Source organism: Macrobrachium rosenbergii, chromosome 49 (genome assembly GCF_040412425.1).
Source record: "Macrobrachium rosenbergii isolate ZJJX-2024 chromosome 49, ASM4041242v1, whole genome shotgun sequence".
NCBI lineage: Eukaryota > Metazoa > Arthropoda > Malacostraca > Decapoda > Palaemonidae > Macrobrachium > Macrobrachium rosenbergii.
Window position 1 is genome coordinate 13306125 of NC_089789.1, and position 15490 is coordinate 13321614.

A 15490-nucleotide genomic window follows, 5' to 3' on the forward strand; every position below is an offset into this window, starting at 1 on the left:
TGACGTGGTGAGGGGGCTCTTGAACCCCAGGAATCTGTTCCCAGGTTTGAGTCCAAGAGTTCCATAGACCATTATATATTTCTTTGAATTAATTTTTTGTGGAATTTTCCACTTTTGCTAAAATTTATTGAACCTGATAAACAGGAAAAGATATAACTGGGAATTGGTTTATATCTGAAGCTAAATAGTGGGAACCAGCTGCCCGATAATGTTCGGACCTGAGAAATATCAGGCGGAACTATTCTTTAGGGCTGGACCACGGATTCCAGGGGGGTTCGGTTCTAGGGATAGGACTCTCGGTATTCTATCTGGTTTGCCCATAACACGATTAGAGTGGGGATGATATTATTCTCGTAATACCTTCAGTCCTAGCAAGTGGGTTTGGCTTACACTTGGGCCACTATAATCTTGTTGTACCATCCCCTGTGGGGTAGGGTAGGGACGCGGACATTTGGGAGTCAGTTCTCACTTGTGCCATTGGTGGAAGAATAATCCCCATGAAAGGCTGATGGTATCTTTTTAAGGTTTTCAGGTTTATTATTATTTTTTTTAGCCCTCTCAAATCTTTATGTCTAGCATTTATAAGAATTCAAGTACCCCTGGACCCTCTGATGGTGCTGTCCTGGCACAGATGATGGCCTCTGCACCCACCTTGGAGATTGAAATTTCTCCAAATGTTGATGACTTCTCCAAAACTAAATTGACAAAAAGCAGTAATAACAAATATCCTGGTCCCCCTCCTGACTTCCCCTCCCCTGGACCCTCTACCCATGCTTCATTGATGACCATTTCAAGCAAGGACATGGACATTAAATCTTCAACACAGCCAGGTTGTGTGAAAAATTTGAGAATGCTTCATATCGAAGACTTACTAGTCTGTTGTGATTATGAAATGGTCTCGACAGCTCTGAAATCATTTGGAACTGTTGCAGAAATCAGAATGAACTTTATTGATATTGAATCTAAATGGGAAGCATGGGTTACTTTTAGTAGCCATGATGAGGCTCTAAAGGCTAGTAGTATGATAAGTGCCATACAAATAGGTCAAGCTACAGTACGAGGAGCCTTAACAGATAAAGTCCCCTAAGACATGGAAGTTTATGTGCCATCTACAGTAAATGGGCTCAGGATAAACCAGAGAGAAACCAGAATGCAGAAATAAGGACTCCTAAACCTCCTATGTGGGTGGTAGCTTCAGGCAAGGAGGAAAATTATAACTACAGTACTATAAATTTTGCAGGTTTCTCCAGAAAAAGGTGGGAGGAATAAAGATCGGTGATATTTCTCGTTTTGGGAAGAACTCCGTTCTTATTCATGCCAAATCCTCAACCCATGCATATACGCTGACCTTGTTGGACATAAAAAATTATGAAATGATTACGAAGATCAAGCCCCACTTAAGCTTTAGTTATGGGAGGGGAGTACTATTTGATAAAGACCTCTATGACATGACAGGAGAAGAAATTCTTGAAATGAGTCCCACTTCAGTTTGGAGAGTGAAAAAGGCAGCTATTGCCTTTGTTGACTCTGAAGTACCTTCTCATGTCATATTTGAAAATGAAAGGGTATGAGTACGTCCTTTCCAGCAAAGACCAATGCAATGCTATCATTGCTTTAAGTTTGGCCACCCATCAAAAAACTATGTAAATGCTAAAATTTGTATAAACTGCTCTGGTGTCCATCATGGTGACGAATGTAATAGAAAAGCAAAAGATGTTACTTGTCATCTGGAATATAAATCCAATAACAAAAATTGTGAAATTTACAAATTTGAACTGTCTGCACTAAATAAAGCCAATGCCCAGCATATAAGTATTGGTTTTGCAAAAAGACAATTAGGACAACAACCTAGGAGCTATGGTCAAGTTCTTAAGCCACTACCCCTATCTACCACTAGGGGTGCAGTGGCAGTACCCTCTCATGTAACAGTGGTTGTGGCCCACCCATCTGGGTCAGGTGCTTGTCCTGTTGAGGATAGAGCACAAGCCTCCAAGGAGGGTAAGATAGCACTTAACCTAACCACCTTGGAATTGTCTCAGGCAGTCTCTCTGCCTGATTTAATGGAGACTGAGGAGCAAAAGCACCAAAATAGGAGACGTTCCCCCTCATCCTCTCCTCCAATTAAACATGCATCACTTAGTAACAGATACGAAGTACTAAGCTCGATGCGAGAACCCCAGCCTGAATTTAAACAAATTGACAAGAAAGGGAAACAAAATGACACCAGTAAATCAACAGATAATAAACCAAACCTGTCAAGACCAGTCCTTTCCAAATCATCTCTTGATAACACTCATAAACAAAAGAGTAAATAAGAAGGCTGCCTTCCACCAAGCCCAAAAAATAGTTTTTACGTCAATACCACAATGGAACTGTAGAGGTCTTAGGGCTCGAAGTGAAGAGAGGTACTGCTCCATGACCATGGCCCAGGTATTGTGTGTCTCCAGGAAACTAAGCTCGGAAGCACACAATATAATCCTGGGTTAAATTACAGCATATATAAATTCTCCACCACCAATCGGAGATAGAGCTAAGGGAAGTGCAGCAATTATTGCTCATAAGTCGTTGCAATGCTCCTTGCTATCAATTAATACTCATCTCCAAGCTGTAGTAGTAACTCATTTTTGACAAGGAAATTACAGTTTGCTCCATCTATCTTCCTCCTGATCTGGATTTCACTTATAATGATATTCATTTACTGATCAATCAGCTTTCTACTCCTTTCCTCCTCCTTCGTGATTTTAATGCTCACAACCCTATATGGGGTGGGAACACGACAGATGCCAAGGGTGTGATGTTGGAGGGTATTATGGATGATCATAATACCACTATACTCAATAATGGAGCCATGACTTACCATAACATCTACTCCAATACTTATTCAGCAATCGATCTGAGCTTTTGCTCATCTAGTGTTCACATTGATTATGAATGGTCAGTAGATGAATATCCAAATGGGAGTGACCACTTGCCAATTCATATAAAAACAGTTAAGAATCAGCCCTCTGAGTCACCTCCCAAATGGAAGGCAGATGAAGCAGGCTGGAAGAAATTTAGTGAATCTGTTCTCATGGAGAAGAATGTAAAATCATTTCCATCCATCTCAGAGGCATATAATTACTTCAATGACACCACCATCAACAGTGCAATTGCCTCTATTCCAACAATAAAAGGGAAGCCCTCTAGACCAGCAGTTCCTTGGTGGAACAAAACCTTCACTAGTGTGAGAAAGATCACCAGAAAGTGCTACAAAAGGTGTAAGAGGAGTGGAACTGCCCAAGCCAAAGTTATTTACTAACGTGCTCTGGCCAAGCAAAATAAATATTTTAAAAAAGCAAGAAGAGAGTCATGGATGTACTACATTCATGGCATTAGCGATGATTTGGAGGAAAATTAAAAAAAACTAAATGCCAAGCTTGTCCCTGAAACTCTGCCTACCCTTAAGATAAATGGTGACCTAATCACCCAACCAGAGAGGGTGGCAGAAAAATTAGGAGAACATTTCTCGAGAATATCAAGTAGTAAGAACTATTCTCTAGAATTCTAAGACATTAGAAATGCCCAGATTTCTCTTGATTTAAGTGAAAATAATTTTGAACCATATAATGCAAAATTTACACTGCAGAAACTCAAAGATGCCTTGCAGTATACCAAACCATCAGCCCCTGTTGAGGATAATATACTCTATGAAATGCTGAAACATCTCCCAGAAAAGTAAAAGAAATTTCTTTTAGATATAATAAATGAAATCTGGGAAACTGGTATTATTCCTAAGAGCTGGAAATTATCATTAATCCTTCCTATGACGAAACCAAACAAGGATCCTGCTTTACCCAGCAGCTACAGACTAACAGTTCTCACCAGTTGTGTTTGTAAGCTGATGGAAAAGATGATTAACACCAGGCTTGTATGGCACTTACAAAAAAAATAAATTGCTTTCTCCATTCCAGTTTGGCTTTAGGAAAACTTGATCTACTGTACTTTAGATCCCTTGCTCAGGCTCTCAAACCAAATACAACAAGGTTTTGCTAAACAGAGCCAAACAATAGGAGTTTTCTTTGATTTGGAAAAGGCATATGACACCACATGGCATTTTAGTATAAAAAAGTTGTATAAGATGGGCATTAAAGGGAAAATGAATGATTTATAAATTCGTTTTTATCCGAAAGATATGTAAAGGTAAGAGTTGGGAATTATGTATCACGACCTTTCTTACAAGAAGAGGGAGTTCCTCGGGGTAGTGTCTTTAGTGTCACCCTCTTTGCTATTGCCATTAATGGAGTATTAGAAAAGATATCAACAGTAAAGGCTCTTTATTTGTAGATGATATGGCTCTGTACTGCACAGGGTATGGTGCAGCATCTACTAGCAGGTTCATGCAAAGAGCCATCGATAAAGTAAGCAAGTGGGCTCATGAGCAAGGGTTTCGATTTTCCGAATCTAAAACTGTTGCTGTTTGGTTCTGCAGACGCCGAACTAAGGAGACCATTCCAACTCTTACCTTAAATGGAATTATTTTACCTTACTCTAGTGAAGTAAAATTTTTGGGAATGGTCTTTGATGAAAAGCTCACTTGGAATACATACTGACCAGTTAAAAGTGAAAGTGAAGAGATCACTAAATATTTTCAAAGTAGTATCTAATTTTAATTGGGGTGCTGATAAGAAATCGTTGTTAAGGCTTTATAATGCAGTATGTTTATCTAAGTTAGACTATGGCTGCCAAGTATACTCATCTGCTTCAAAGACTAAACTTAAGGAATTGGACGCTGTGCATAATATGGGGCTAAGGATCTGCATTGGAGGTTTTAGAACTTCACCCATTGAAAGTATTTATGTAGACTCCCATCAGCTACCACTGGACTTGAGGAGGCATGAGCTAGGTCTGAGACACACCATGCCGCTGAAAAGCTCGAAGGAGAATACTTCTTGTGAGATCTTAAAACAGTGTGACAAGTGTTTTTGGATCTAGACCTTCAATACCATTTCAAATCAGACAGCTGGGTGAACTGGAGGATGCAAGTACAAAAACACAGAAGATCCTACAAATGAAACATCCTGCTATCCCCCCATGGTTTATTCCAGCAATAGATGTCTGCATTAAAGAGACAAAGAAGAAGAAGTCAGAAAAAAGTTTTCGGAGCATGATGAGAGGCATATAACTGACAGGAAAATCTATACTGACGGATCAAAATCGGAAGACAGAGTAGGATGTGCAGTGGTGTGTGAGGGGGAATCACATAAAAAAGCTATCAGACTCCTCATCCATATTTACTGCTGAAGCAACAGCCATAGTTTATGCTTTAAATCTTGCATCTGATAAGAAATTTAAATCCACAGTAATATATAGTGACTAAGGTGTGTTTTAGAAGCCCTAAAGAAGTTTAACCCTACCCATCCATTAATTCAAAGGGCTCAGGAATGGCATTTTTTATCTTTCTGTTCGTCACAAATCAGTAAAGCTTTGTTGGATTCTTGGGCACACTGGTCTAGAAGGGAACGAACTGGCTGATAGTAAAGCAAAGGATGCTGCAAGATGTGATTTCTTAACCAATAAGGTACCACATTTGGATATGTGCCCAGTTATCAGACGATACATTCGTACAAAATGGCAACAGAGATGGACTTCCCCAATTTTATCCACAAATAGAAAGTGCAGAAACATTAGAAAAGTATCGATTTTTGGAGTTCGGGTTTTAATCGTAACGGAAGATTTGAGATCATCCTAACACGGCTTAGGATCGGCCATACCCGCTTCACTCATAGCTATATTTTAGAGGGAGCCAGAGTCCCAGTTTGTGCTCACTGTGGTGGTCAGCTGTCCGTTGAGCACATGCCTGGTGCACTGTCCTAAATTTAATCACCTTAGGGCAAAGTACTTACTAACTGGGAAGTCTATTTTAGAAATTTTAAATGATGACGTTGAGGTAAATAAACTTATGAGTTATCTGAAAGAATCTGGTTATTTTAATGAGATATGATTTCAGTATACCTAATAAAGATTTTATTCACATTTATTCTTATACTAAGTATATATTTTAAATATAAAAGTTTAATACATACTTATTTTTTGTTGGTTCTAGCTAATATTCTTAATTTTTTACGTTCATATTTTAATACTGAATTTTACGAGTATATCATCATTCACCTATTCATTATCAATCATAACATTAATTTATATATTTCACCTTCATTACGGCGCTGAATAATCCTGATGGGTTCCGGCGCTTGGTCTTCAAGACCTAAATTTCATAATCAATCAGTCAATCAGTGCCAGAGTTCTTGCACTTCCATGAGGGAGTAATCTAAAAGAGTAGGCCTATTCCATCTGACGGAACGTCTATACCAGATGGCAACGAATGATAGGCCTACATGTGTTGAACGTCCATTTAAAAACTACCCTTTTACTTCGATTAATCTTCTCGTAATCTAGGAGAGTAGCCCCATCCCCTCTGACGAAGCGACTATACCAAATGGCAACGGACTTCAGGCCTACGTGTTTGAACTTTCATCTAAAATATACAATTTTAAGCTGAATGATCGTCTTTATGTTATCTTAATCATCCGATTATCATCATACGATTAATGTATCACCTTCCTTTAAATTCCTCTTTGTCTATTCTTATAATTGCCATCTTTTTCCTCTATCAACTTTGTAGGCCTATTATCAAAATCATCAGCTCTTGGAATCTGTTATACTGAGTGGGCCTATTCGTTAATGTATGGGGAAGTGTTTGAATATTTCCATATCATTCAACATGCAAGTTTAGAGAGCCCTGATGGCATGTCGTCGCTGTAGATGGAATACATTACACCAAATATAATGTATATTGGATGAGCACATTTAGGTGTATAATATGTATAATATATATATATATATATATATATATATATATATATATATATATATATATATATATATACTATATATGTTTGTGCGCTATAGAAATCCAAACTGCTCGACTGATTTAAACAAAATTTGGCATGTGGCTATCATTTGACCCAACTTAGATAATTGGGTAGGTTTCAAACCCTTACCCACTTCCCCTTCCCCCTTCCCCCATCCACCTTCCTTTTGGAACAAACTACGGGTTTATCATACGCCAGGTCACGTGTAAATAAACTCTACGGCGGGTTTAGCATACCTTATATCATGTACTCGATACAATAGAAATATATTATTGAAAATGCTTTTCTTTCCTATGAATAATAATTCTGTATTAAGGTTTAGACAGTCACCACAGTAATACCTGGATAAAAGGGACAGTCACCACAATAATACCTGAATAAAAGGGACAGTCACCACAATAATCCTTGGATAATAGGGACAGACAGTACAGTAATACCTAGATAAATGGGACAGTCACCACAGTAATGCCACCTGGACAAAAGGGACAGTCAGTACAGTAATACCTGAATAAATGGGACAGCACCACAGTAATGTCTGGATAAAATGGACAGACAGTCACCACGGCAATACCTGGATAAGAGGGACAGTCAGAACAGTAATACCTAGATAAAAAGGACAGACAGCACATTCATATCTGGATAAATGGGACAGTCAACCACAGTAATACCTGGGTGACAGTCGCCACAGTAATACCTGGATAAAAGGGATAGTCAGCATAGCAACACCTGGGTAAGAGGGACAGTCAGCATAGTAACACCCGGGTAAGAGGGACAGCAGCATAGTAACACCTGGGTAAGAGGGACAGTCAGCATAGTAACACCTGGGTAAGAGGGACAGTCAGCATAATAACACCTGGGTAAGAGGGACAGTCAGCATAGTAACACCTGGGTAAGAGGGACAGTCAGCATAGTAACACCTGGGTAAGAGGGACAGTCAGCATACTAATACCTGGATGAATGGGACAGTCAGCACAATAATACATGGATGATTGGGACAGTCAGTAGAGTAATACTTGGATAAAAGGGACAGCCACCACAGTATTATCTGGATAAATGGGACAGCCACCACTGTAATATCTGGATAAATGTGACAGCCAACACATTAATAACTGGATAATTGGGACAGTCACTACAGTAATACATGGATAAAAGGGACATTCATCACAGTAATACATGGATAGATGGGACAGTCAGTACAGTAATATTTGGATAAAAGGGGCAGTTAGTACATTAATTTCTGGATAAACAGGACAGTCACTACAGTAATACCTGGATAAGTGGGACAGTCAAAACAGTAATGTTTGGATAAAAGGTACAGTCAGCTAAAGTTAAAGTTAAGTATACCGTAGTTTTACCAGACCACTGAGCTGATTAACAGCTCTCCTAGGGCTGGCCCGAAGGATTAGACTTATTTTACGTTGCTAAGAACCAATTGGTTACTTAGCAACGGGACCTACAGCTTATTGTGGAATCCGAACCACATTATAGCGAGAAATGCTACCACCAGAAATAAATTCCTCTATCTCTTCATCAACCGGCCGGAGACTCGAACTTGGGCCTAGCGAGTGCTAGTCCAAAGCTCTACCGACTCGCCCAACGAAGAGCTAGGTACAGTAATTCGCGTATAAATGGGATAGTCAGTGCATGGAGGTGCAGGTAAATTTTTCTGAGTCCTCCAGAGTTTTCTCGGGCAGTGCCGGGTTGGTCAGCTAGTATATGGTATATGTACACACACATATATAATATATATATATATATATATATATATATATATATATATATATATATATATATATATATATATATATATATATATATATATATATATATATATATATGTATGTGTGTTTGTTTGTGTGTGTGTAGAAACATACCGTTTAATTAGTTCTAATATCACTTACATTTCGTAATCATTCCAAGTGACTTATCTTGAAAGATTGAGAGAAATTATAACACACACGAACCTTTAATTGCTTTTTGGCTCATCAGAACGAAAGGAATTACCCGAATTCATCCGGAACAAAATCATCACTGATTGATTGATTGATTTATGGCTACTAAAACTGGCATCGCCACATACTCACTGAACCGAATTATCTGCTCAAAAGGACACGACTCCTAATTACTCTTATTTATTAGCTCTCACGATCCTTTATTATCAGGGGATTTGGAGGACAGGATTCATCTGATGTCAGCCTCTGCAGGGATTAAACATTGACTAGAGCTTGGTCTAGTGTATCCCCAGCTGAGCTTCTGAATTGGAGAACTGAATTTCCATGATGATCAATCAACACAAAAGCATGCTAGCCTTTTTTTTTTGACAGATTGATGTCCCCAGAGATTTAAAACAGTCTTAGGGACAAGGGAATGTTCCAAGCACATTTTCTCTAAATAGACTTCGCTAGTGACTGTGATAAGGCTCGAAATCAGATGCATAAAATTGGTTTAAACTTTGTAACAAAAATTTCGTGGGTGTCAGATTCAAAATTTTTCTGATTTTTATATATGTATAGAAGGCTCTGCTCCGAAGTTTGAATTCATATTCTGGAATAAAAATTAAATAAAACTCTGCTTACGTGAACTGGACATTTTATTTGTTGCAGAAAGAAGAATTTTAATTAAGAAATGTAGGCCTACGCAGATCTAGAAACCTTAGTCCTGAGATCTCGGCAATTAGATTAATATATTTCACTAAAGCTATTTATACAGTCAATTCTTGGGGCCCATTTTTAAGAAAATGATTTAACCTACAAAGATATGTTAAAGCTTCAATACTTAAATCTCATGACAGAATCCCTGTCAATCCATGATTTAAGAAATCAGAGATTTAAAATGGATTTAATCTCAAAATCACCCGAAGTAATTCCTTTTCCTGCAAGGCTTCGCAACCGTGACGTATTCTGGTTCATATTCTGTCTTGGTGACGTAATGTGGTACCACCTGAGTGATGTACTCTTGTACCGTCTCCACTTTGGTGACGTATTCTGGTACCTCCTGCTTCTTGGTGACGTAATGTGTCTGGTACTGGAAAGAGAATGTTAATCTTATTCTTACAAAGCTTATTATTATTTATAAAGAGGTCACTTTGCATTTATATAAAAGCATAAATGTGAATTTAAATATTACAATGAATATTTACCTTCGTCTGGATCTCATATTGAACTTTGTATTCTGCTTTTGTGATGTATTTGGGAACTTTTTCGACCTTGGTGGCGTAGTGGACCTGCGGCTTACATTTTTGCTGTGCCAGAAAGGAGAATCAATGAATAAATGGTATTCTAATATCGTTTTCAAGTCCCTACATGATTCAAGTTGAATTGTACCATACCATTCAATTTGAATTTGAGTTACATTCCTGAAAAATACTGTAGAATTAAAACTAACCTCATAATGGTAGCCACCATAATGGTCTGCCTGCACCATGGCTGCCATAAAGAAGAGTGAAAGGCTCAAGACAATCCTGTAGGGAGAACGTGACGTCATTATTCATGGTGACGTCACTAATCCTAATTTTGTATCATATAATCAAATGCATTTGAGTAACTGGAGTCTGTTTCGTGCAACGGACAGAGAAAAAGTTTTCTACAACGGACAGAGTGGCAGTTAAACACATAGATCAATAATTCAACTTATCCTAAAAAGAAAAGGGATTAAAAGACAAATCATTTATACATACCGATTCATTGTTTACAAACTGCTGTTGCTTTGCAGAAGCTTCGTGGAGAGCGAATGGAATTCTCTGCGACTAGATTAGCTTTCAGGCTTTATATACGAGCTGCGACTTCAATCGGCGAGGGTCATAATCAAGGTCATCATATTGCCAAAGTGTTGAGAAAACTGACCTTTCGAGAGGTCATCGGATGCTCCGTTTCTTCTTCCTGGGTCGCCCAAATTTCATCGGTTTTCTCAATATAAATTTTTAGATCGCGTGATTGCGTATATGCGTTGAGGCTTTCACGGAGGACATTGAGTTTGAAAACTCGATTGACAAGATGCATATATACTGATGCGTACATTGCGTATATGCATAGAGGCATATAATGAAACCACTGAGTTTGGAAACTTACTTGAAAAGATATTTATAAACTCAGAAGCGTAGATTTCGCATATGCGTAGAGGCTAACACTGAAGATATTGAATTTGAAAACCTAATTTAAAAGATATATAAACTCTAGCGGGTATTTTGCGTACAAGTGCAGAGGCTAACGTGGAAAACATTGAGTTTGAAGATTTAACTGAAAAGAAATCTATAATCTCTTTTTAATAAAGTCTTGAAGTCTTGATTACCGGTCGAATATGAGAATGAGACTTCTGTTGATCAAGCAGAAAGTCTGTTGCAAATTTTACTGAAATTATTTTAATTCTGTGAAATGCTTTTTATCAAAATTATCAAAAAGCTGCTTGTAATTTCTCCCAATTTTTGACAATTCAAGAAAATATTGTATATAAATTTAATACCCTATTTACACATACTAAAAGCCAATATTTATAATTATTATTCATAATATTTCAAGATAATTATTCACTAAAAACACAAAGTAACTGTAAATAAACCAATTTATTTCCTTGTTCATTCGTTAACTAATATTCATCTGTTTATTTGTAACAAATGAAATTCATTTGCATCTCACCAATTCCTCTTTCCTATTCGCCTCACATTGATAGTTTTCTCTATCTTTCTCTTAAGTAAAGGATCTTAATAAGATAATGATTTGGTTGTGGGCTTATCAAGACAGAATTCTACCAATTAAGAAAAGTAAAGATAGAAGGATTTTTAGAAGACATCAGTATTCTTTAGTTTAACATCATAATTGTAGTCTTATGGCGACCAGAACTTTAACTCTCGAGAAGTAAATATACAAATTGATAAATAAATATATGAATGAATAGATAAATATATATATATATATACATACATACATATATATAATGTATATATATATACACATTGTATATATATGTATATATATGCATATTTATATTTATACATATATTTATTTATTGATTCAATAAGTAAATGTATATATTATATAAATGGATATATATATATAATATAAATACAAAATAAATACAAAATAAATATGTAGATAAATAAGTAAATATATAAATATATGCGTAAATAAACATATAAATACATAAATAAACATATTACTAAATGTATGATAAAATAACTAAATCTGCAAATACATACAAAAATAAATACATAAATAAATAAATGAATAAAAATAAAAATAAAAAGTAAATTTAAAAATATGTCAGGTATAAATACATAAACATATGACAAAAATAAATAGATACCAAATACAGATAAATAAATAAAAAAAAAGAGAGAGAACATCGAAAAGAGACAAACAGAGAGAGAGAGAGAGAGAGAGAGAGAGAGAGAGAGAGAGAGAGAGAGAGAGAGACGGAAGCGACCTTGTATTCCCGAGAAGCACCGCTTCAGTATAAAAGGGACCCAAGTCCAGACGGTCAGCGCAGTTCTTGACTGATCGATCAACTGATCACTCGATCCGGAAGAAGGAGGAAAAGAAGCTGTTTGACTAGGATTCTGTCTGTCTGTCTGTCTGTCTCAGGATTTCAGCCGATCCCAAGATGGTTTCGTAAGTTGAAGGACATTCTTCAGGAGCTATGGATAACAGTTTGTGTGTATGTATGTATGTATGCATATATATTACTGTATATATACATATATGTGTGTGAGTGTTGCTAATTGTATATTCATGGCATTCAAAAGCGCCCCCATCTCTCTCTCTCTCTCTTTCTCACTACCCGGCTCTCTCTCTCTCTCTCTCTCTCTCTCTCTCTCTCTCTCTCTCTCTCTCTCTGTGTGTGTCTCTCCACCCCTTCTCTCTTTCGCTCTCGACCCCCTGTCTCTGCCTAGCCACATTCTCTCTCTCTCTCTCTTTCTCTCTCCACATGCATTCACTCATGAGGGAAATTTCGTAGAAAATAGACAAATGTGATCACGAATATTTGAAGAGGAATGAGACTGCAAGCCCCACGTCCTGTCCTTCTTAGCCCCATAATGGCTCAGGTACCCCTTTTCCAGTTGCATGAACCAGAAAAGAACCACAGACCTTCCAAAAGTGAGCTGAGAGCTTTGCGTATACGCAAATATTAGTAAATTTTCTGTTTTAATTTTCTTTATTTTTTTTTAGGTTTATTTCAGCTATTACTCTTTGCTTGGTCGCTCTCTCCTCCATAGACGCCCAGCACTACGGAGGGTATCATGCCCCAAAGGTTTGTGACGCAGAAATATTTATATGATGAGAACGTTTTGATATAGGAAAGTTAATACGTCCGAAACATATATATATATATATATATATATATATATATATATATATATATTATATATATTAATATATATTATATAATATATATTATATAACATATATATATAGTATATATATATATATATATATATATATATATATATATATATATATATATATATATATATATATATATATATAAAAATAAACATCACGAATATTCATATCACCATCGCAATATTTTCCTCAACAACATGTAACATCAACTAAGTCATTCACATCCGCCAATCTCCACCAGAAGTGTCACGCGGAGACTCACTACGTCACCAAAACGGAGACAGTTCCCCATTACGTCACGGAAGTCAAGTATCAGACTCAGACTCAGTACGAGACTCAGGTGAGTCTCTCGGAGTCTTCCTTGGTTAGGTTGTAAATATTCCTGATGTTTTAATCTTAAGCCAAATATTGTTGTTAAATTGTTAACTTCTTCAATTTCAAGCTCAAGTTATTTATTTTTGTTTCATTCTTAAGTCATACATTGTTCTGAAATTGTTTCTTTAATTTCAAGCTTAGGTTTTAATTATTGACATTAATTTGTTCAATAATTACTTTCTTATTTGATTTCCAGCTTAACTTTAAATTATTTACATTAAATTGTACAAAAATTATTTATTCCCTTAATTTCAAGTTTAACTTTAAATTATTTACATTAAATTGTAAAAAAATTATTTATTTCCTTGAATTCAAGCTTAACTTTAAATTATTAACATTAAATTGTTCTAAATTATTTATTTATTAATTTCAAGCTTAACCCTGAGTTATTTTAATTCAATTGTCCCAAAATTATGAATTTCTCTTATTTCAAGCTTAATTTTAAATTGTTTACATTTGTTTAAAAATTATTAATTTCTTTAATTTCAAGCTTAGCTTTAAATCGTTTACACCAAATTGATATAAAATTATTCACTGATAAAATTATTTTAATATAAAAATATCCATTTATTGAATTTCAAGCTTAATGTTAAATTATTTACATAAAAATGCTCTAAAGTTATTTCTCTAATTTCAAGCTTATCTTTAAATTATTTACATTAAATTGTTCTATATTTTTTTACTTAATTTCAAGCTTAACTTTAATTTAAAATAAAAATGTTCTAAAGTTATTTCATTAATTTTTAGCTTAGCTTTAAACTATTTACATTAAAATGTCCTGAAATTATTCAGTTATTTAATTTCAAGCTTAAATTAAGTTATTTAAAATAAATTGTTAAAAACTTATCTAATTAATTTTCAGCTTAACTTCGAATTATTTACATTAAATTGTTCTATATTTTTAAATTTATTTAATTTCAAGCTTATCTACAAATTATTTATATTGAAATGTTCTAAAATTGTACATTTCCTTAATTCCAAGCAAAATTAACTTTGAATTATTTACATTAAATTATTCTAAAATTAATAATATTTTTAATTTCAAGCTTAACGGAAAATTATTTACGTTAAATTGTCCGTTATTTTCTAATTTATTCAGTTTCAAGCTTACTCAAATTATTCTTAAATTGCATAATTCCTTAATCCCAAGTAACTTTAAAGTACTTGTTCACATTAGAGAACATTATTTATTTACTTAAGAGAAAAATTACGTATAATTACTGCATTAATTATTAATAACTACCAGAAATAATCATTCATAAATTAGAAATAAGTACTTAGAAATAATTACTTAATGAATTATTAGTAACTAATAATTCCTTTATAAATAAAAAACAATTACTAATAATTCATCAATTAGAAAAATTACTCAGATATAATTACTTAATATATTATTAGTAACTAATAGAAATAAGTCCTTTATAGATAAAAAATAATTATTTACTGATAAATACTTCATAAATTAGAAATAATTACTTAATAAGTAATTAGTATCTGATAGAAATAAGTCCTTTATAAATGAAAAAACAATTATTAATGACTTCATAAATTAGAAATAATTATTCATAAATAGTTACTTAATAAATTATTAGCAACTAATAGAGATAAGTCCTTTATAAATAAAAAAAGTACTAATAAATATTTCATAAATTAGAAATAATTACTCACAAACAATTATATCACAAAGTACTTTACCAGACATGAAATTATCCAGTTATAATAACCATCACTTCCTCTAACAACAAAAACAACAATGAAAAATAAACAAATATCAGAATAACGTCAACAGCGAAACCGTTTAACTTTTCCGCAGTATAAAACGCACTACGTGACGGAACACGTCCGCATTCCGCACTACGTGACAGAGGTGAA

General features: G+C 34.9%; 2 protein-coding genes and 1 long non-coding RNA gene across 4 annotated transcripts in view; 1 reads left to right on the top strand and 2 right to left on the bottom strand.

Moving 5' to 3' along the window:
- Positions 1 to 15490, bottom strand: part of LOC136832395 (uncharacterized) — a 30346-nt gene that overhangs the window by 12020 nt on the left and 2836 nt on the right. The gene's annotated exons all lie outside the window — the stretch shown is intronic.
- Positions 9656 to 10413, bottom strand: LOC136832392 (uncharacterized). The gene is made up of 3 exons (XM_067093301.1): positions 10293 to 10413; positions 10048 to 10149; positions 9656 to 9932 (listed from the first exon to the last, which is right to left on the bottom strand). Exons 1-3 carry the CDS (start codon positions 10389 to 10391, stop codon positions 9759 to 9761), a joined length of 375 nt encoding a protein of 124 aa, XP_066949402.1. The 5' UTR covers positions 10392 to 10413; the 3' UTR covers positions 9656 to 9758.
- The window catches only part of LOC136832393 (uncharacterized), a 4190-nt gene continuing 1098 nt past the window's right edge, over positions 12399 to 15490 (top strand). Inside the window, exons 1-4 of the mRNA XM_067093302.1 lie at positions 12399 to 12511; positions 13070 to 13151; positions 13485 to 13583; positions 15432 to 15490. The exon at positions 15432 to 15490 is cut by the window's right edge and continues 89 nt beyond it. Coding sequence (XP_066949403.1) covers positions 12504 to 12511; positions 13070 to 13151; positions 13485 to 13583; positions 15432 to 15490 — 248 coding nt within the window. The 5' untranslated portion in view covers positions 12399 to 12503. The remainder of the gene's footprint in view (positions 12512 to 13069; positions 13152 to 13484; positions 13584 to 15431) is intronic.

Excerpts from the sequence above, each read along its gene's own strand:
- LOC136832392 (XM_067093301.1), bottom strand. The coding sequence starts at position 10,391 with ATGACGTCACGTTCTCCCTACAGGATTGTCTTGAGCCTTTCACTCTTC. Across the intron at positions 10,150-10,292 it reads ATGGTGGCTACCATTATGAG|CAAAAATGTAAGCCGCAGGT; the intron begins GTTAGTTTTAAT and ends TTTCTGGCACAG. Across the intron at positions 9,933-10,047 it reads AATATGAGATCCAGACGAAG|TACCAGACACATTACGTCAC; the intron begins GTAAATATTCAT and ends TTCTCTTTCCAG.